Below are 22,585 nucleotides of genomic sequence, written 5' to 3' on the forward strand. Positions count from 1 at the left end.
GTTTTATAGCAGATCATATTTTCCCTTAGGAATGATTATAATTGCAGGTTGTATTCCTAACCAAGAAATTGACATCAAATAAAGCACACATGGACAAAAAAGATGTCAAAAAAAGCAAAGATATGAAAACAATACTTTAATCATAAAATGAGGGTTATTCTTTAACCAATAGACAACAACACCCTTTTAGTATTTTAAATGGTAGTCTTTATGAGTTGCTTTGGTTAAAATAATTAATCACTTCATAACCAACCTTCTGGTAATAAACTTCTCTGTGCTTTGCGAGGTTGGTCCATTTTAAGCCTATGCTCCATCTTTTTGGCTGGAGTAGCACCTACCAGAGTTTGTGCTCTGCTAGTGTGATCATCTAGATCGCAAGGTAACCTCTATGTTATGATATGTGTAAGATTTCATTGGAAAACAAAAGCTATATGTATCTAAAATTTATAAAATTACTATTTCAAATCCTGTAAAATGAGCATAAATGTATGACATATGTACCCTTTTGGGGGGGTGGGATGGCGCAATGGGGGTTAAGTGAGTTGCTCAGGGTCACACAGCTAGTAAGTGTCAAGTGTCTGAGGCTGGATTTGAACTCAGATACTCCTGAATCCAGGGCTGATGCTTTATCCACTGTGCCACCTAGCTGCCCCCCCCATATGTACCTTTAAAGGTCCCCATTTTACCCTACATAATATGTGCAATCACATGAGGTTCACAGATCTACTCTATCATAAGTTAGACCTACAGTTAAGTACGAGTGCTAATAAAAATTAATAGTATTTTTTTGCATATTGTCTTGATTCCAGAGGATTCAGTTTAATGAACATTTATGTGCCCACTATGTGTAAAACAGTATGCTTGGCACTGACATAGACAGAATGGGATAGTTTCTTGCCCTCAAGGATCTTGCTTTCTATTGAAGTGACACAACATGCCCATCAGTATAGTGTAAGGGAAGGTGAAGGAGGAGGGGATACTAACAAATAGTAAGGAGTAGGCTTGGGGATAAAGGCTTCTAAGAGGAGTGGTAACTCCTTGAGCCTTGTTGGACTAGATTACCTTTGAAATCCTGGTTATCTCTTAGAGTCTATGATAATAAAGGAGTATTTGCACTAGCCATTTTATATATATCTATACATATATACATGTGTGTGTATATATATATTAGCCATTATATTTTTAAAGCAAATATTAAACATCAATAAAACTAAGCACACTTCATAGTTATTTACATTTAAATTAATCCCAGTGCATAAAATGCCATAATATCTGTCACTGCCTCAGTCTCTGGCATCTTTATCACTTTACTCCCCTAGATTTGTCCTATTTCATGTTCATAATTCACATGTACCTTTTACTTGGTTTTCTCACTTTGCATTATTTATAAAAGTATTTCCAACATTTTGGTGTATTCCTAATACTTATCTTAGTTGCATTATAGTATTCCATTTCATTAATGCCCTGCAGTTTTAAAAATAATTTTCTAGCTTTTGGATAGTTAGATTGATTCTACTATTTTGCGATTAAAAATTATATTGCTGTGGAAATCTTTGAACAGAGATCTCTTCTTGTTTTTGTTAACATTTATAGTTAACATTCCCAATAGTGGCTTATTGCTTTTCTTTATTTTGGCCAATTTGATAAGGATTGGGTTTATGCCTCAATTCACTTAATTCCCTATCTCTATTAGTGAGGTTGAACTTTTTCATTTATTAACAGTGTGTGCTTCCTCTTAAGAATTGTTTGTATCATTTTGCTAGTTGATTATAGACCAGAAGTGCTTTTTTGGGTGGTTTTTGTTGTTTGTTTTTTAAATTTTTCAATAGTTCCTTTAAAGCAAAAGAAAAGACAATTTGGAGAACTGGCTACAAAATCAGAGTTGGAAGAGATTTCAGAGGTCAACTAGTCCAACCTTGACAAGGATCCCTGACAAGTAGACTCCCAACTTCCACTTGAAGACCTACAATGATTATAATGAACACATTGCCCTGTTAGGCAGTCTATTCTCCTAACAGCTCTTTATTTTTAGGAAAGTTTGAATCTCCCAAGGCAAGAACAAGTTTCATCTCTTTTCTTATGTGAAAGCCCTTTAAATATTTGAAGACAAATGCAATGGCTTCTAAATCCTCTCTCCTACAGGTTAAACTTTTCTTATAGATTTTCCAGAATCATTCTATCCTTATAGTTTCATTTAAAATTCCAGTCAATCTTACAAAAATTATAAAAGTGCTGGATAAATCATAAATTGCCATTTGAATGCAAATTCCTGTTACTTAAAAGTGACCTAGGGACAGCTAGGTGGCTCAGTGGATAGAGCACTGGCCCTGGAGTCAGGAGTACCTGAGTTCAAATCCGGCCTCAGACACTTAACACTTACTAGCTGTGTGACCCTGGACAAGTCACTTAACCCCAATTGCCTCACTTAAAAAAAAAAGTGACCTAAAAAAAGATCTAAAACTTTGGAGGCCTCAAGTTGTGAAGACTTGAAGAGCCATGGGTTTTCTTGAATCTGGTCTGTCCTTTGTCTTCATTTCTTTGCTATCCCCAAATACTTAAGGGCTGTCTAATACAGTCACGCCCTTGAGGTTTGTTAGGATAGTCAAACTACTTCATTAAGGGGTGTTTCATTATTTGGAGATACACCTTAGAGTTTTAAATTTTTAAATAAGATATCCTGTCACTGCTATAGAAATCATGAAATAACTGATTGAAGACAAGTAAAATATGCCTTTTAAGTTCTAGAGTATTGAGATTGAAAAGTGGGGATTACTTGTGATATTTTCACATATATAGATTGTGTACATCTGTACATGTTTATTTATAGTTTACATTTTGACTACTTTGTTTATTCTAAAAGTTCATGTATGGGCTATCCAGGATGGATTTTATTTAAATTATGTTGACATAAAATCATAAGGACAGGTTCAATTTATCAATTTTTTCATTGGAAACTAGAATCTTTTTTGATGTAATTTTGATATGTATTCTTTGTAACCAATTGATAGATTTAGGATTTTATTTTAGGAGGTAAACACTGTATATTTTAAAGCAGTGACTTATTTTGCTATTTTTTCAGATTACTCTTGCAGCTGCATCAGAAATCTGAGCGGGATGACTTGGTTATTTTATTTACCAAAGCTGATTGAAGCAGATACATGTGAAGTCATTGGGAGGTGAACCATCTCCAATTCAACAGGTTAATCATGGATATTTGGGGGAATATTTTTGTCACATGTATTAGGTGGATAATAGCCACCCAAAACACGTTTACTTAAAACTACTTTGATTGTCAGGGTATTTTTCTCCAATAACAAGCCCTTATGAGAGGCAGCCTGGTGTAGTAAATAGAAAGCTAGCCTTGAATTCAGGAAAATCTGGGTTAAAGTCCTTGCTTCTGACACATATGATCTGTATGACAGGGGCCAACTCATTTAACTTATCAGTGGTCCAGGCAGATCTGTAAGATTATAAATTATAGAGCATTTGCAGATCTATATTGGAAGGAGTTTCCTCACAATGAAATCACAGATCTGTGCCCTACCCTTCAACAACAACAAAATAACAGCCAAAATCCTAAATTATTTTTAACTGCAGATGACAAAAATTTTAAACTACTTTAGTTACTGTGTTAGTGTGAATATAAGCTGTCCTTTTCCCTCAAATCTAGCTTTTATAAAAACCTAAGATTGGATTTGTTTTACATTATATAACTAAATATTTTTTTCTTTAAAAGACATGCCATTTTAGGAGTATGACCTGTAGTTGGAGAAATAAATAAAATATGTATTTTAAAGATAAAATTAAATCTGTTCTAACAGTTATAGAATCATAAAAATATTAGCTGAGTTTGGCCATCATTTCTAGTTATTTCTGAGGGTGCAAATAGAAGATTTGATAACTAAAATTAAGCATCTCTTAGACAGTTAAGTGAACACTGACTTCTGGCTACTTAATAGGAGCTTAAAAAATTTGACCCTTTTAGTGCATGGTTAATTTGTGACCCAATGTTAGTTTTTCCCAAAAGGCTATGAAATTCCTTGTTGTTCAAATTATCTTTTTACAGACATTATTGTAAGAAAATCTTTTAAATTAATAAACCATGTCACCTCCTGCCATGATATAAGATTAGAGTCTAGACCAGTTAGTAAAAGATAAAAACTATATATATCTAGAATTAATAAAAATAGTAAATAATGATGTAGTAAAAAGTAGAAATGGGGGGGCATCATTAAAAAAACCCACCATGTTTCTCCCCCCCCCCCCAATACAACCTACCCTAAGCAAAGTTGTTATCCAGCTCATCAATAAAAAACTTACCAGGGATTGTAGGCCAACATTCAAGAGTCTAACTAGAACTGTTTTTTTTTTAATTAAGAAATTTAAAATAACATAAATCCCTTTGGAGCTGATAGTAACATGAAGAGTTGATGGCTGCTTTGTGTGGAGAGGTTATAACACAGTTATATAATCTGATCATTTGGCACTGAGCTGGGATTCAGATAAGAGAAAAATAGTAGTCTAGAAAGGATTTTTGGATGTGCCTTTTGGGGGGCCTATGAGTTACAGTTGAAGTGAAAATTTTGTTATATACATGAAACTCTCTAATTTTCTTCATTTGTATTTTGTATAATTAACAGAACTATAGCTTTTCTGACTTCCTGCTTGGTTTATTGAAATCATAAACCTTGTTAAGGTTTTTTTGCCCCAGGAGCTCAGACATATTGAGAAGAGTTGGCATTTGTATATATGTATACTATTTTCGAACTTCCTTAATAATCTCCCCTTTCTATGAAACCTTCCTGAATATGAAGTGCTGATTACTTGCATAGGCTTTGCACTTTTCAAAGTTCTTTTTAGGATTTTAGTCCATCCTTTCTTGGTTCTTGTTCTGCTTACCTCAGAAGTAGTAGTTTCACCATTTTACAGGTGAGGAAACTGAGGCAAGTGACTTAGAGTACTAATAACTAATGAAAGAACTGGAACTAAATAAACCAAGGGTTCTTGATTCCTAGTCCATTGTTGCTTCCCCTTCATAGCAAAATCTGTAAATATGTACAACCCCATGTTAGCTCAGATGCCCCTGGCACTAAGGACCTTAGTTATTACTTTATTGGAGAAATAGAGGAGGTCATGCTTCTTTAGGCTCTAACCTCCACCCTGAAACTTGTGGAAACTCTTTAATGGTGCACAGACTTGTGGGCTGGTATCAATTCCTCACTTGTATTTAGTCATTGGCCACAATGTATCACATGGAAAGTTTTTTTTGTTAAAGTAAATGGTAACTGTATTTTCTAACAAGCAAATTTCAGTAACCCTGATGGAGTTTTCCCTAGTATAACAGTTCTAGCTTGAAGAATTTTCTCATGGAAGTCTTTAATGGGATACTCTTAAAGCAACAGTCTACTGGCCTTGTTTCCACATGAAAGTTCTAAAAATTGTGGGGTGGCTCCTGCTCTTGTGCTTAGGACCTTGCTGCTGTCCTCAGCTATAGTCTTCCTAGGCTGATGTTCTTGCAGGGTACCCAGAGCTTTTCCCTGAGTACCCTATATATCCTAATAAGGAAATACTAAGGGTTCTTTTGGTCTACCAGCTCTTAGCAGTGATGTGCCAGAGCAGGGATTTCCCCTTTAGTAATGATTATCTTCTTCTGCTCTCAATTCCACTACCTGAACAGAGACTTGTTATAACCAGGGCCTTTGTCACCCTATAAAGTTACCCACATTTTGACCCTCTTTGTAGATAGAATAACTGAAGGTAACTAAAACCTTACCTTAATCTGTTTTGATATTTGAGTTTCAACACTTTATTTCCTTCAAGTCTAGAGGTTGACAGAGCACCTTCTTTGCCAGTTTATTCTCTTTTGGTACTTGGTTAAGATTAGTTAAATTTCCCATCACCTAGTTATCTCAGTAGTCCTCCTAAACACCTGTACAGTAGTTTTTGAAGTCAGGTTGGAGAAGCGGAGGTTTGAATTATGTGTTTTATCTTTTTTTTTTTTAAGGAGAAGAAGCACCCTCTATAGTTTAGAGACTACAAGCCAGGGAGTTGGAGAAAGGCATACACATAGCATGGTACAGTAAAATGAACATTGACTCTGGAGTCCTGGAGTCAGAGGACCTGGATTCATATCCTACCTTTAATATTTACTACCTTTGTGACCTTGGGCAAGTCACTTAACCTCACTGGGGGTCATTTTTCTCATCTGTGAAATGAGGAGAGATTGGTCTAGAAAGTTTCTGAAGTGTCTTCCAGTTCTAGATCTCTGGTCCTATGACTACATAATCCTGTACCTGCTGTTCTGCTAATTGACCGTTAATATATATTTGTTCTTTGAAGCAGATTTAGCTAGTCTGCTTGACTATACTATATGCTATCTCCCTTCTAAAAACTGCCCTCATGAATATATGCAAGACTTTTTAGCTTATTTTTTTCTGTGGTCCCTAGGACAGAGGTTCTTAATCTCCGATTTATGAATTTTTAGAGAAATACTTTCCTAACTATTTCAGTATGACTGATTTATCTTTGTAAATCCTATGCATTTAAAAGCATTATTCTGAGAAGGGGTCCATAGTTTGCCCCAGATTATCAAAAGGGTCCCTGACACAAAGAAGGTTAACAACCTCTGTTCTGGAAATTATTTTTATATGTTAAGGCATAGTAGATTTGGCTCTAGAATATAGTCAGACAAGCAAATTTGTGATTCACTGGAAAACTGGTCATCTCCTACATAATTGCATCCCATCTTTGATAGTAATATGTTTTAAAGAAATCCTTTACTTAATAATGTCCTATTTTTGTTTCAGTATGTTTCAGATATTAGCAGTATGCCATTTTAAGAGATAGCATTACCTGAGTTAAGCATAGTTAATACCCTTCAAAAGCCAATGACCTTTACACTGAACCACAAAGAGTGATCATAAATTCTTTTGCTTCGCTACTTAAATATTGCTTGAAATAAGTGATAGGGAGCTGGGATTGTATCTGTTACTCAGATTTTCATTGCAGTGATATTCTTTGGCATCATAATTTAACCAAATCAGACTTAATGACATTTAACTACTGTGAATTTCAAATAGATTGTTCTTAATGTTAATAACCTGTACTTTTCTTTTTTCCCCCCCTCTATAGTTTTACATGTGGCACCCATAAAAGATGAGGCTGAGAACTCGGAAAGCTTCTCAGCAGTCAAATAAAATTCATACACAACGTGCAGTCAAGGCAAAGAGGAAACATTCAGAGATTGAAGATAGTTTACCTGCAGGAGTAGAAAAAACACAGAAGAATGAAACCGGCTTGTTATCATCAATTAAAAAATTCATTAAGGGAAGCACACCCAAGGTATGATTTCAGGTCTTAACTTACAATGGTAAAAATGCAGAAAATATGAGCAGAATAACACTGTTTATACAGCTTTAGGTAACAGCATGGAATTCATGCATGACTTGTTAATAGTATTATAGATTAAATTTTGTTATAGCACAAATTAAAGAATTTTTATTTTTGCTTCACAGTCATTGAAATTTATTTTAATTACTATCAGGTTTGAAGCACTTAATAAGAATTCAAGTGAAATAGTCTTTTAAATAAACTCTTTCTGTTGCCTTAACCTTAAAGTCTTCAATAATATGAGTAACAGGAAATTTCTTAATTATTTTCCTCTTTTTTTCTATGAAAGTAGCTTTTCAGTTTCCCTTTTCCCAATAAAGGTATGCTTTCTTTTGGGGTGGGTGGGTGGGTGCTTCTGTGCGATGGCTTGTTGCCATGCTTGTGTTAAGGAAGTTATATTTGTCTTATTTCAGGTATATTGTGGTTTTTTTTCTGTTATACTGAGAAGCTATTTTAAGTGAAAAACATGGAGAAGAGAATTTACTGAATTATTTTTAGAAACAGATTTTTTTGTAACAAGATACATATGTGCAAGTGTGTGTGGTTTTTTGTATATGTATGTATATGCAACCATAGAGAGCATGAAATCTAATGCTTTCATTTTACAGACAGGAAACTTAGGCATGTAGAAATTAAGTGACTTACTCAGGGTTTCTCAATTATTTAGTAGTAGAATTGGAATTAAAGACTCTTAGACTAGTACTCCATGATTTCTGGACTTGGAAATGTGCTTTTTATGAACTTTTTCTAATATTGGACCTTCTGTATAATTTTTTTTTGGCTACCAGTGGACTTCTGTTTCAAAGATATGGGACAACAAAATATTAAAGTTCTTAAATGGAACAGAGGTTGGTAGCCATTATTGTGTTCAATTTTTAACAACTTGGCCAAGTGCCATCTTCTTGTTTTGTAGCATTTTTTACATGATTTTACTATTGGAAGTGATCTTAGCTCAGTTCCCACCCAGTAAATACAGTATATGTTTCCAGTCTATGCTTGAATACTTCTAGTGATATAAAAAATTACTATTTTATTTCTGGGTGGGGTTTTTTTGTTTTGTTTTGTGGTTTTTGTTTGTTTTGTGTGGGGGGTTTTTTGGTTTTTTTTGGTGGGGCAATGAGGGTTAAGTGACTTGCCCAGGGTCACACAGCTAATTAAGTGTCAAGTGTCTGAGGCCAGGTTTGAACTCAGGTCCTCCTGAATACAGGGCCAGTGCTTGATCCACTGCACCACCTAGCTGCCCCCCAAAATTACTACTTTATTAAGTAACCTATTCCCTCTGTTGAACAGCTCTAATTTTTAGGAAGCTCTCCTTTACCTCAATCCAAAACCTGCTTTCCTAAAACTGTCATCTGGTGTTCTACCTTCTGGATTTAGAGAAATTAAAATTTAAGATTTTACAGGACAGAAATTCATGTGTTTAAGTGACTTTGTTATGTGTCCTCTTGGTTTTCTTTTCTCCAAGTTAAACATTTTGGGCAAGTTTTTCAAATGTTTATTATATAATATGTTGGAATATCATAAGGTTGTAAGGCATAATACTCCTCCTATTTACACCTTTCCTTGACCTGTATATCTTCGTGTAAATGCTTTATAAGCCATATTTTCCCTTAATTATCTCTATCAATTATTTATATTTGCCCACTGAAAACTTCCCCACTTATTGAGTCAGACATTTATTTATTTAGCATTAGCCTGTGGTAAAGAGGGCTCTAGGATTAATTGCCCATCTGAAATAAAAAGTCCACTATGAAGAGGACAGCTATCCTGGTATGGAAGATTCCAGGCATCCCCACTTATTTTTTTTTCTTTTTCTTTTCTTTTCTTTTTTTATTTTTTCATCCCCACTTATTGAGTAGGAATGGTAGTGTGACCTGGATGTGCTGTCTGTGGGCATCCTCTTGAACAACTATGATTCACATCTTTTTTCTCCTGCTTTGGCCCCAGAACCCTTGATGTAAAGTCTGTCAACCTTCCTTCTCCCCAACTTCCATTCTGATTAACCGATATCTGGTTATAGCCTTCTGTGTTCAGTGGTTCAGACTTGATAGAATTATTATCCAGTTCTTTAAGAGTTTATTAAACAACCCGCTATGTGCAAAGCACTGGGGATACAAAAAGAAAGAAAAATAGTATGATTTATATAACTAAAATCATACATGATGTTTAAGAAGGGAGAGCACTAACAACTTTGGAGCAGGGGAAGGTGGGAGTATAAGGAAAGTCTTCCTTTTTCCTGATCATTTCCCTATACTTGTATTCTCCTGTTAACCCTCACTTTGGTTGTCTCTAACATGTTGGGCCTTCAGCCTTCCCTTGCACATGTTAAAATATGCTTAATAAAAACCTACAATTAGTCCTAAGGAACAGACTAGGACATAGACACATCATCATATTGTTAACCCTTTTCCTAACATCTTGTGCTCCGTTGGTGTCCCTCTTTAAAACGTGGCACCCAGAAGTGAACACACTAGCTTGGGTGTAACCTGACTAATGAGCACTAAAATCTTGTAAGCTTTTTAATTTCTGTGTCATATTCTGGCTCCTATTAATTTGCAGTTTGGTCAACCAAAGTTCCAAAGTCTTTTTCTCATTGTTATTAAGCCACTGTTAAGACAGAGTTTTTCTTTATCTTGTTCTCTGATAATTTTTTTGATCAAACATTCATCCCTTTTAAATTTCATCTTACTAGCTTTTATCCCACTGTTGAGTGTATTAAATTACATCATCTGTAAATTTTATTAGATTCTATGATTTTCTCTTTTGTTTATGAACAAGAATCATTTAACAGGACAGGACCAAGCAAAGTGTGTGTGCTAGAAATCTCTCCAGGTTGACATTGATCTTAAATACAGATCTTTGGATACTGTTATTTACCTAAAAATCTCATCTAACAGTACTATCATGCAGGTGGTATTTCTCTATGTTGTCCAAAAAAAGGATAACATTGGACACTGTTAGATGCAGTAGTAAAATGAAGATGCATGCATCTGTGATATTCCCCTTGCTTGCTTTCTAGTAATTCTGATCAAAAAAGGAAACATGTTCTTAGCGAACCCATACCAGCTGTTTCCTTTCAGCATCTGTTCACAGGATTTATATGTGCGTGTACTTCCACCCTTCCATTGATATTTATTTTAGATTTGAATTTTCTTCCCCCCCCCCATCTATTGATGTTTCAGCTTGAATTTGGGGAGGGTAGCTTATCCTTTAAGTCTCTTAAATCGAAGAAGTTCTTTGAGTTGCAGAATTTTGTTTTTATTTCTTCTTTTTTCCCCCAGTAGTTGGGATAATAATAACATCCAATGTGTGTGCTGTCATTGTTGTCTCAGGACTGTTTTCTAGTTGGTAGAGGATAGAGTTAAGGGCAGAGGGTCCTCTTGTGTGTTGGAGGTAAAACACGGGAATTTCCTGAACGATAAGAGCAGGAAGAGACCAAACTGTCCATTTAGCCATAGTGCCATTTTCAGGCTCTTCATTCTCTGTTGGGCAGGAGTTGTGCTACAGCTAGGTTACTCCTCAAGTGTGCTTATTGAACTGCAGGGAATCTCTATTCTACTATTAGATTAGGGAGGATAAGATTGAGAACATTGGAAAAATATGGGAGCCATCAGCTACTTTCTTTGAAAGTTGGTTTGGAGGAATATGAGAGTAGAACCAAGCATACTAGTAATTCCCTGGACTCTGATTAGTATGGAGGTAGTTGGAAGCATAGGCTATGCATCTTCTCAGGCATACCTACTCTGGAAGGACAACCAGGTGAAGTGGGTCATGTCTAGGTGAGTTTCAGCCCTAAGACTCCATGGCTACCTAATAACATCTCTGTTTGTTTCTTTGACATTTCCTTTTTCTGTTTCAGGTGCACCTTTCCTCTTTATTAGGATGAGGGAAGAGTAGTTTTATTCTCAGTTTATGCTTGTAGTTACTAATATTTCTAAGAACCTATACCCATGATATTTCTAGAACCTTTTTCATTTAGATTTTTTTTTAAGTGAAATTCTTATTCAAATTTTGGCAGTACTCAGTTATACAGTAGTCTTTTAAAAAATAGTTTTGGGGCCCAGCAGCTTTAACATCAAATAATTGTACTGTCTTCAATATTTTTATGCTGAATCACATGTCGGGTGTTAAAAGAATTAGTAATTCAATGTGAAAATTTTTTATCATTTTCCATATTAACCAATCAACAAGGATTGTCAAGCAATGTGTCAGGCACTGTTCTAGATCTTTGGAAATACAAATACAGAGGTGAAAGAATCCCTATTCTCAAGGAGTTTACATGATAATAGGGAAGGGAACAAATGCTTGTGTGTGTAATTGTATATATTTTATATATGTAGATTGTAGAGAGAAAAATACAAAGTAGTTAAATAGGTAGTTTTGGAGGAAGAACATAAGCTATTGAATGGAATTAGAAGAGGCATCATGTAGAAGGTAGTGTTTGAACTGTGTCTTGAAGGAAGAGAGATTATTGAATTTGAGGATTTTGGAATAATATTTAGTAGCTTTAAATGCAAGTAAGTTTTCTGAGCAAGAATAGTATCCTTTATAAGTCCTTTGCAATAGCATCTTGTAAAGTGTACACAGGATAGGATAATTATTCAATAACATTTGTAAAAGTAAAAATGGTGACATTATTTTGAAAGTATGAAAATGACCCTTTGGCTTTTTTGATTCCTAGCTCCCTGACTTTTACTCTGTCTCCCTTACTGGATCAGTGAAGATCCTTTACCTGATTTCCTTTACTCCCTCATACCCACTAAGTGTAGTTATTTCCCAATGGTATGTTCTAGGTCCTCTTTTCTCTCTGTAAATTTTTGCTCTTGGCAATCTCCTCAACTGTCATAGATTAAAGATCTATAGAGATAGCACCTATAGATCAGGAAGTTTCCAGTAGATGAAATTTAATGGGGATATTTTGTCAAAAAATTTATGATGGAAAATGCCATCTTAATAATGATTTAATATCAGTTTTTTAAAAAAAAAGCTTTGGAACTTTGGTTGACTGAACTGAATCAATATATGAGCCAAAGTATGACATAGCAGTTTAAAAGCTTACTTGATTTTAGTGCTCATTAGGCCACATGCAAGGTGCCACATTTTAACAGGGACACCAACAGAGTATAAGATATCCAGAAAAGGCTTCACAGCCTAGCGATGGGTCTGTGTCCTAGTCTGTTCCTTAGGACTAATGGAGGCTTTCACTAAAGAATCAACCTAGTTCTTTCTAGGTGAACTGATCTGCTAGTTGTTCCCCATACACAAAAAAGCTGTATTCCAAACCTTTTTTACAGGTGGTACCCTAATGTCTGAAATCCCTCATCATCTTTATCTCAAAATCCCTAGTTTCCTTTCACAGCCTAGGTGTCACTTACAGTAGACCTTTCCTGATTTCCCCCCCTATACTTCACTTCTTCCCCCCAGTCTCAGTGTTTCTTTGTTTATCTATATATTTATATATTTGTGTGTATGTGTGTTGTACAGATACGTTCTCAGCATGTATACATATATGTACAAAACATACACATGAATGCATGTACACACATATAATTCTAGTGCCTTTTAAAATCCTGCCTTCTTTCCACTGCACAGTTGTCTGGATGTTAGGAAAAGCCTGTAGATGGCATCATTTCCTTGCTATCCCCTAGGTATCTTCTGTTATTCATTGTTTGTTTTTTAAAGCTAGTATATTCATATAGATTCACTTATTTATGAGGGACTGAGTAGTTGTTTGGAGGAATATAAAGAAAATCTGTTCTTAAAGGGAATACACTGCTTTGAATCAGATAACTTTACCATATTGAATTCTTTTAGTGTGATGTTACCAGAAAATCTCTCAAATTCCCTTTGAAATTGCTAATTAGTTGCAATTTATTTTATTACATATGCATTAAAGTGAATTTAATAAACATCTATTATACAGGTAATAGGCTCTGCCTTTTTCCCTGAATAAAAAGACAACTTTTAAATGTATATTGGTTTACTTTAAAATGTCCGTGCTTCTTTGGTCTTGGATTGTTAAAATATCTGATATAATCCTAAGACTTTTGTTTTCTGAATAAAGCATCACTGAAAGTTAAAATGGTAGTTTGTTTAGTTCTTTCCCTGTTGTGATGACAAAATCACTCTTTTGATATTACACAAAATCGCAAAATTTCAGAGTTGAATGGAATTTCAGCGGCAGTATTGTCTACTCTATACTAGAAAAGACACCTTCTCTACAACAAATCTTAGAAGTAATCATTCATCCTTTGCTTGAAGACTTCCCATGAGGGAAAACCCTCTCTTGAAGCAGCCTATTTGACTACTTTGAACAACATTTCACACCTAAATTTATTGCTTTACAGCTTCCCATTATGCCTAGTTCTATACCCTGGAACCATTTGGAAAAAAATGAATTCCTTTTTCCAAGCCGCAGCCCTTCAAATATTTGAAGAAAGGTATCATGCTCCTTAAGTCTTTTCTTCTCCAAGCTAAACATGCCTAGTTTCTTTAACCAGTTTTCATATACCATGGGCTCAGAGCTCTTCCTCCTAGATGTTAGTGTCCTTCCTATAATGTGTTATCAGGAACTAAGCATTATCTCTGTTCATATAGCCTAAAACTGGATTAGCTTCCTTTGTTTCCATATCACACTATTGACTAATATCAAGCTTATGGTCCACTAAAAAATCCAGCTCCTTTTCAAAACCTAGTCATTTCTTCCCATTTTGTACTAATGAAGTTGATTTTTTAAAATACAAATATAAAACTTTAACATTTATTCTTATCCTGATTTAACCCAGTATGCTAGGAATCCCAACTTTGATCCAATGTGTTAACTATCCCTCCTAGGTTAGTGCCTTCCTGACACTATTCTTGCCATCTTTTCTGAATTCCCCTGGAGATTTTTAGTACACAGACTCTTACCTATCCTTTCTCTGTATCCTTTGAAATCTCTTCTCCCGAATCTAGGGTCATGGCAGATTGTCTGGCTTTCCTCTACCACAAATAGTAAGATAAAAGTGGTCACTTCTTCCAAAGCTTTCCATTATTTATTTCCCAGCAACTTATCTTACTTGGTGGCTAGAATCAGATTCGTAATAGGGAGAGTATATCTTCCATTTTGGGAGTGAGGTTGATTATCATTTTGGCAAGGCAAGAAATTTCAGAGAGAGAAACCTAACTTAAATCTGCATAATTGAACTCTTTCACCGCACTTCTATATCATGCCTCTGTTCTAGTCTGTAGTGGTAGTCTGTAACATATTCTTTTTTTCACTTTGGTAAGACATATTCATTAAAATTCTTACAAGAGACTCCCTATTATACTTTTTGCTAGTAGAATAACATGTTCAACTTATGACTATGCCTTCTTACACAATCCAGAAATGCTTTCTGAGTCATCAAGAAAAGAGTAAATTACCTTAACTGTACTTGGAGTTTTGTTACATTCTATTTCTTTGAAAATTGGCCAACCATGTATGATATGGACATCTGTCAGCTCTACTAATAAGAATGTTTGTTTGGCAAGATAACAGAAACTTGCTGTATTTATTGGACATGGAATGTATGGGTATTTTACATCAGCATTTTAGTTCAAGATATTCTTTTAACATAATTATTTCTGTTTCTTTTTTTCCCCCATTTTTAGCATTTGATCTTTCTTCTTTTTTAATTATTTCTGTTTCTATCTCCTTTGAATTTTACCTAAAATCTCCCACCATGCTTCTCTATATGTTATAAGTTCCCTGAGAGCAGGAACTGTCTTTTTTCTTTTTGTGTATCCCCAGTGCTTAGTACAATGCCTGGTAAATAGTAGGTACTTAATAAATGCTTATTCAAGAATTTTGTCACTTGAGTATATCTTCTTAATACACGTTGTTATTCAATCCTTTTTTAATAGATTAACCTTTCCTTTCCATATTCTACCTATGAGTTATGAGCCTCACCCCCCCCCCTCCAAGTCCATGTTTTACTAATCAAGTCAAACTTGCCTTCTTTCAGTGTAGGGTCTCTAGTTCATCTTGCTTATTAGTCATGTTTTGTATATTTGTGTATGGCTTTATGAGGCCATGTATTTTATAGTTGATTCCTTTCTTAGATTTTTATTCCTGTGAACTTCTAGGTACATGAACTATTATACTTCTTCTGTTAGATTATATAAGAAGTTCTTAAAAGCCCAATTAAAAAACCACTAGGTGCCCATATCTCATATAGCTCTTGTAAAAATGTGTTGTATTGGTGCTTTTTTCTTAACAATCAGTACTCATTTTATGAGCTTGGTAATCTGTTTTTGAAAATACTTATTCTTTCATCAGTAGCAGGAGAGTTAAAATGTTTATGTTCTCCTAATCTTCAATAAAAATAAACACAAAGACCTATTTTATCATTCTTAGCTAATGCTACAGATATTACCATCACCAAAAATGTTTTGAAGTTTCAGTCTTTTACTCTTAGATTTAATTAGTGTTTTGGTTAGTCATCGAGATTTTGAGTAAACACTAAATTTCAGGTTAATGTTCGTTGGGTATTTTGCACTTTGAGATATTTTGTCAGGTAAACTATCAATAGTGCACATTTTGTGGGGTTTATTTTCATGCAATTGCATCCTATCTTATTAGGTCTTGGAAGAACCACTAAATATATTACTGTTCATATTTTAGAAGTCACTTTTTCTTTTTCTTTTTTTTTTTTTTGAGTGAGGCAATTGGGGTTAAATGACTTGCCCGAGGTCACACAGCTAGTAAGTGTCAAGTGTCTGAGGCCAGTTTTGAACTCAGGTCCTCCTGAATCCAGGGCCGGTGCTCTATCCACTGTGCCACCTAGCTGTCCCACCTTTAATTTCTGAATGAAAATCTTTCCCTTCTCAGCATTACTGTCTGTCCTCTTTTTGTTGTTCAATTCTTCTGTGTCATCTCATTTCTAGCCTTGTTGTGGTACTATACTGTTGTATCACATTACTACACTGTTCTTTGACCTCTGCTCTGACTTTCTTTTCTATTGAATCTGTAGTTGACAACTTTATTGTCCTTTACCCTTTCTATTCATGACCTGCCAGACCTCAACTCTGGGCCACTCATATATGTCTTCCTTTTCTCCTCCATGCTGCTGAATACTACTGAGAATTGGGTCCCCTATAAATTCATATTTTTTAATCACACCAAGAAGAAGACCTGTGTTCAAATCCCGCCTTTCACATTTTGTAGTTGTGTTACCCTGAGCAAGTCATTTAACATTTGTTTGCCTTAAGCCACTGGAGAAGGAAATGATAAACTAACTACTCCAGTATCTTTACCAAGAAAACCTCATGGACAGTATGATCTATGGGGTCACGAAGAGTCAAACACAGCGTAACTTCACTGCTGCAGTGGAACTTTTTTTTAACCCTAATTGACTTTCTATCATATTACCTTCAGATGTTATTCTAAAATACTTCTCCCCCACCCCTCTTCCTCAAACCCTGACACCTTCCCAAACCCTTTCTCTAAACAGATGACTTTGCTTTTTATTTAAGTGAGAAAATCAAGGCTATCACCATGTTCTATCTACCTCATCTACCCTTACCTCACACTTCAAAATACTTCCAGTTCATTCTGTATATATCTTATTTGTACTTAGTTGTTTACATGTTGCTTTTCCTGATTAGAATATGAACTCCTTGATAACAGGCACTATTTTTTGCTTGATATTACTGGTGTTTTAGCACAGTGCCTGGCACATAATAAGTGCTTGATAAATACTTGTTGACTGACTATATCTCCACCTATAGTCTTCTTCTTTGATCCAGCTCTAAAGAAAATATAGTCCTGTGGATAGAGCACCGACCCTGCAGTTAGACACTTAACACTTAGTAGCTTTGTGACCCCGGGCAAGTCACTTTACCCTAATTGCCTCACCAAAAAAAAAGAAAAAAGAAAATATAGTCCTTCTTGTCAAAGTTTACCTGTGCCTTCAATTCCATGGACTTGCCTCATCTTATTCTCTTATCTTCAGTCTTTCTCTGTTGACTAGCTCCTTTCTTGCTGCTTATGCCCTTGCCCAGGTCTTTCCCATTCTTAGAAAATCTTCATTTGACCCTGTCATCTCAACTATCATCCTATCCCGTATTTCTCTCTTTCATTCCTAATAAGCCCCTAGAAAAAATTGTTTAGTCTTGCTGCTGCTACATCTAATATTTGAATTTAATTGAAAACATATACATGTGTGTGTTTATATATACACACATATGTATAAAATACACACATAAATATCTGTAGGTCTGTAGTATAGGTATCCTCAGTTGCAGATGGAAACTCATCCACACTTTCTCATTGACTTCTTTCCATGTCTTCCAAACAATCTTCAATAGGGTATTCACTTGGTGTTCTAAGAAAGTGTCCTCTAGGTCTTTTAACATTACATGGGTACCACTGTTGTACTCACTGTCACACCTTAGCTTCAATAATCACTTGATCCAAGCATACATATCCAACCATATACTTTTGGATATCCTTAATGATAATTGTTGTGTGTAAGACATCATTGGTAATATGCTGATCCTGTTGATGCCCATCACATCTTTCTTTTGCCACCTGGATCATTTATAGTTTTTGTTCTGCAGAGTCTGTGGTATTCTATAATTCAGTCATGTAGAGGGCTCTATAAATTAGTTTGAACAAAGTAAAATAATTAAATTATTGCTTTATACAGGAAACATTGCAACTTAAAAAAACATTTAATATGCAACGTGTCCTCTTTTTGCGAAAATCATTTGTTTTCTATTATTTGATTGGCCTTGATTCTTTACTATGAAACCATATGACATGGTGGCATCATTGAAAGAATACCAATATTAACAAGGTGGTCTTTGGGTTCAAGAAGTTTGGGATTATTGAAAGATGCTCACTTTCCTAGTTGCCTTCTAGCTCCATTTCTAACTCTTATTTCTGAACTCTGTTCACTATCTATATGCTGTGTCTCTCCAAGACATATTTACTGACAGATTAAATAGACTGTTCTTTCACCTACATATTATAATCTATAAAAAATAGGCATTATCTGTCTTTCTTTTTCTTCCAGACTTTTGAATGGTTGTGGTTCTTATTATGGAGGTGTTGTAGTATTTCAGGACTTGATAAAGTAATCACACTGTCAGTTCATAAGCAAGTATTTGCAAGACCATACCACTTATAAAGAATTACTCCATTTGTACACTCCTCTGCCTGGCTTGATAATGACAACTGGGATGATCAAAAAGTTTAATCTGTTATTGTAGCTGTTAATGAATCCTATATATAATTCCATTTAATCTTGAATGCTTCTAGAATAATATAACTTAATTTGGGTTTTGTGCCACACTTTCTACAAATTCATTTTTCTCTTGAGATTACTGCTAATAATCTTCTGCTATTGCCTTCCTTGAGCTTTTTACTAGTAAGTTGATATCATATATGTATTGTTCTTGGTTGCCATATCTTACAGCTTGGCAAAAAGATCATGTTTGATTACTGAGGCTGTTTCTGGGCTTCAGCAAGAAATTGTGGTAACCCATGTTGATATCTTTTTCTGTATCCATGTAACATTTGTTTATCTCCCCCTTTTTAAATAGGTCAAGTTGGAGTTGTCTCCAAAGAAGTAAAAAACAGAAACCAATCTACTTAAAATAATTTAGGTGCCCTTTATGTGTTATACTGGGCACTGGTGCTAATTATTCACCATTAATCATAATTAATAGATACTTGATCCCTACTAGAAAAGACCTTGAATTCTAATAGACAGCAAATATGTACATAAATATACAGCATAAATATTAAGCGAATAAATGTAAATTTAAGCAGAATACTTAAGTACAAGGCAATTTCAGAGACCGGGCACTAGCAGTTGGGGAGATCAGGAAGTGTTTTGTGATGGTAATGCTTGAAGTACCTCATAAAGAAAAAAGACTTTATGAGGTAGAGGTAAAGAAAAACCGTATTCTAGGTATGTAGGATGGCCAGTTCAAATGCATGGAAATGGAAGATGGGGTGTCATATGAGGAACAGAGAGAAATCTAATTTGTCCAAACTGCAGTGTCAGAGTCATGCAGCTTGCAGGCTCTCCATTGGTTATCTATCACTGTGTTTCAAGGCCATTCCACCTTTTTTCTTGATGGACTTCTTTCTTTTCCTTTTTCTTTTCCAGTGCATCCTTTCTTTCTAATGAGATCCTTTACACTGCCTCTACTGCTCACTTTTTCATTAACACTATAATTGTTGCAGCTCACTCAAAACCATCAAGTGCCTTTCCCTAGTTTTGTATGTAACCCCTCCAGTTTAGTTGTTTTTGAACCATGGAGAATCATTGGAAATATATTGTTAAAAAGATCAGGGGGCAGCTAGGTGGCGCAGTGGATAAAGCACTGGCCTTGGATTCAGGAGGACCTGAGTTCAAATCCCTCCTCAGACACTTGACACTTAACTAGCTGTGTGACCCTGGGCAAGTCACTTAACCCTTATTGCCCTGCCCCCCCAAAAACAAAAACCAAAGATCAGAGAAGATATTTTAAACCTTTCTGGCAACATAGAACCTGCCAGAGATGGCCTCTGCCATGGTCTCAGAAAGCCTGGAATTATGATGCTAGGATGAGGCATTAGAGCTAGATTGTTATCAAGGTAGCTGTGTATAAATGTTATTAAATAAGGGGTAGTGGTAGAGTGAACTTTGTTAATAGTAATAATTATAGCTGACATTTAATAACTTTAATAAAGCATCACTAGATCACCACTTTTTGTGTTTATCTTATAAATGGAATTAAGAAAATTCTACCTCTGCCTGTTACTTTTTATTATTTTGTAAATGAAAATCAGAAAGGGGGATTTATAATTTCATTTATATTTTAATTTAGCATCCTAATTAATGTAAGTTATGAGAAGGAAATGCATCATTCAGTTCTGTGGTTTTTTTCTTTTACTTTTTAAGGAAGAGAGAGAAAATCCTTCCAAGAGGAGTAGAATAGAACGGGATATAGATAACAACTTGATCACATCAACACCTCGAACAGGAGAAAAGCCCAATAAACAGATATCTCGAGTAAGACGGAAAAGTCAAGTAAATGGAGGTTTGTTAATATTTGTGTATTTAATTTATGGGTGGGAATAGATATCAATTGAAGGGATTCTATTCCTTTTTCCAAAACATTTGATCTTTCTGGATTTTAATCATGAATAACTTTCTGTAAATATAGGATTAATGCCTCCTTGATAACTATACAAAAAAGGAGCATGATTGATTTTATTTTAGATTCAAATCTTGGAGTAAATCTTGGAAAGCTTTTCCCCTGCTTTTTGAGTATTTATTTTGAGGGAATAAAATATACAACCATACTTCTACAATGTATACCAGTTTCAGTTCGTTGAGGGTAGACACTAAATTAGTCTTTTTAAAATTCATGCATTGCTTAAGTTTATCAATATTTATCCTAAGATGTGAGCATGAAGGAATATCATGTCATTTTAAAGAGAATTTTTACTAAATCTTAAAATGAGGTTGGACTGAATTATTTCCGAGGTCCTTTTAAGCACTAACTGGTCTGTGAATCATAAGAGTAGTAACTTCCAAGCCACCCTGCATTTGTCAGGATGAATCCTGATTTTTTTGTTTCTGTTGGTTTTTTTTGGTTTGTTGTTTTGGTTTTTTAAGGGGACAGGAGAAAATCATTTAAGGATTTATTGTTTTGTTCCATAGAAGAATATTAACATTATTATCATGACAAATTTTATCAAGTATTCTCTAATAATTCAATTACTGTTTCCTCTTTTTAAAAATCTCTGCTACATTATATTTGGTGCTATAGTAGATTAATCTCTAAAAGGAGAAATAAATATTAACTGATCTCTAATCTAGTTGTTTTAGACAATCTTCAGCTCTAACACGCCAGCATTCTTAGAATCCCTTAATTTCCCCCAGCACACTGTAAACTCTTTAAGGGTTAAGGACTGTTTTCATTTTTGACTTTGTTTCCTTAATACCCAACATATAAGCAGTTCTTAATAAATGCTTGTCAAAATTAATTGAATGAATGTTAGAAAACCTAATTGTGACTTTTAGTTGGCTTGAAAATACATTTAGACCAACATTTTAACTACTTAACAAAGTTTTAATTTCCTGAAGCCATTAAAGTGCTGCTCAAATCAAAGATTAAAATTTGTGTTTTAAATTTGTTGCCAGAATCATAACATTTTAGCATTGAAAGAAATTCAGGGAAACATTTAGTGCAGTTACCCTTCCTCCTCCTGTTTTACAGTTGAAAAGATTCCCCACAGGTCATTTTTAGTATGTACTTTAAGGAGTCATTCAATATAGTATTAAGTTGAAATAATAGAAAAGAAAGGGAAGACATGATTTTGTAAAAAAGTATTGAGTGCTTTCTACTGCCAGTTTATTTTCATTAATTCTTATTCACATGCTTATGATTTCAGCTAACTTTCATTATGTGAGAGTTAGGTTGACATAGTGGAGAGAACACTGGATTTGGATTAGGAAGAAACTTTTGATCAAACTGTGTGCCTGTGGGGAAGTCATTTAACTTCCATTGTACTCTCACCTGTAAAGTGAAGATAATATCTGTATTATCTACCTCCTAAGATTACCATAAGGCATAATTAAGATTGTTTATAAATATTTTAAAAGCACAATATGAGTGTCAGTTATTATTCTCCTCCATGGATTTCTAGTTTGAATTTGAGAAGTATGCTCATTTTAGTGTTTTTTGTTTGTTTCCGATTCACTGATAAGTCTTCCATTAATAGCTTAACTTAATTGGGCTAGGGAACCACAACTCTTTAGGATTTGTTTTCTAATACCTCCATTCTCTGTCACAGTAGTTCCCAAACTTTTTGGTCTCAGGATGCTTTACACACTTAAAAATTATTGAGGACTTCCCCCTCCCCCAAGAGCTTTTATGTGAGTGATATTTATCATTATGTGCTGTATTAGAAATTAAAACATCTTAGTGTTATTGTTATGAGAATGATTTTGACCTCACAGACCTCTAGAAGGCTTGTGGAGAACCACTGCTCTATCATACTTAATACTGATGCATTTTTGATTGCTGGGACAAATAGCTCATTTATTGGAAGTGATTTAATGACTTGTTGAATAGGGATTCCTAAAGTTATCCATAAACTTTTCTGTTAGTGTATATGTGTGTGTGTGTGTGTGTGTGTGTGTGTGTGTGTGTTCATGAAACAAATGTGCCT

The 22,585-nt window shown here is 34.8% G+C and overlaps 1 protein-coding gene across 3 annotated transcripts in view; it reads left to right on the top strand.

Annotated features, from left to right (window-relative positions):
* Nucleotides 1–22,585, top strand: part of CTDSPL2 (CTD small phosphatase like 2) — a 104,334-nt gene that overhangs the window by 45,809 nt on the left and 35,940 nt on the right. For 2 of the 3 annotated variants that reach the window (XM_043986805.1, XM_043986803.1), the window contains exons 2-4: nt 3,080–3,199; nt 7,132–7,341; nt 20,307–20,445. In XM_043986805.1, the coding sequence (XP_043842740.1) occupies nt 7,156–7,341; nt 20,307–20,445 (325 nt within the window). In that variant the 5' untranslated portion in view covers nt 3,080–3,199; nt 7,132–7,155. The remainder of the gene's footprint in view (nt 1–3,079; nt 3,200–7,131; nt 7,342–20,306; nt 20,446–22,585) is intronic. The other variant, XM_043986804.1, reaches the window with a different exon arrangement.

Source organism: Dromiciops gliroides, chromosome 2, assembly GCF_019393635.1.
Source record: "Dromiciops gliroides isolate mDroGli1 chromosome 2, mDroGli1.pri, whole genome shotgun sequence".
In the NCBI taxonomy this organism is placed as follows: domain Eukaryota; kingdom Metazoa; phylum Chordata; class Mammalia; order Microbiotheria; family Microbiotheriidae; genus Dromiciops; species Dromiciops gliroides.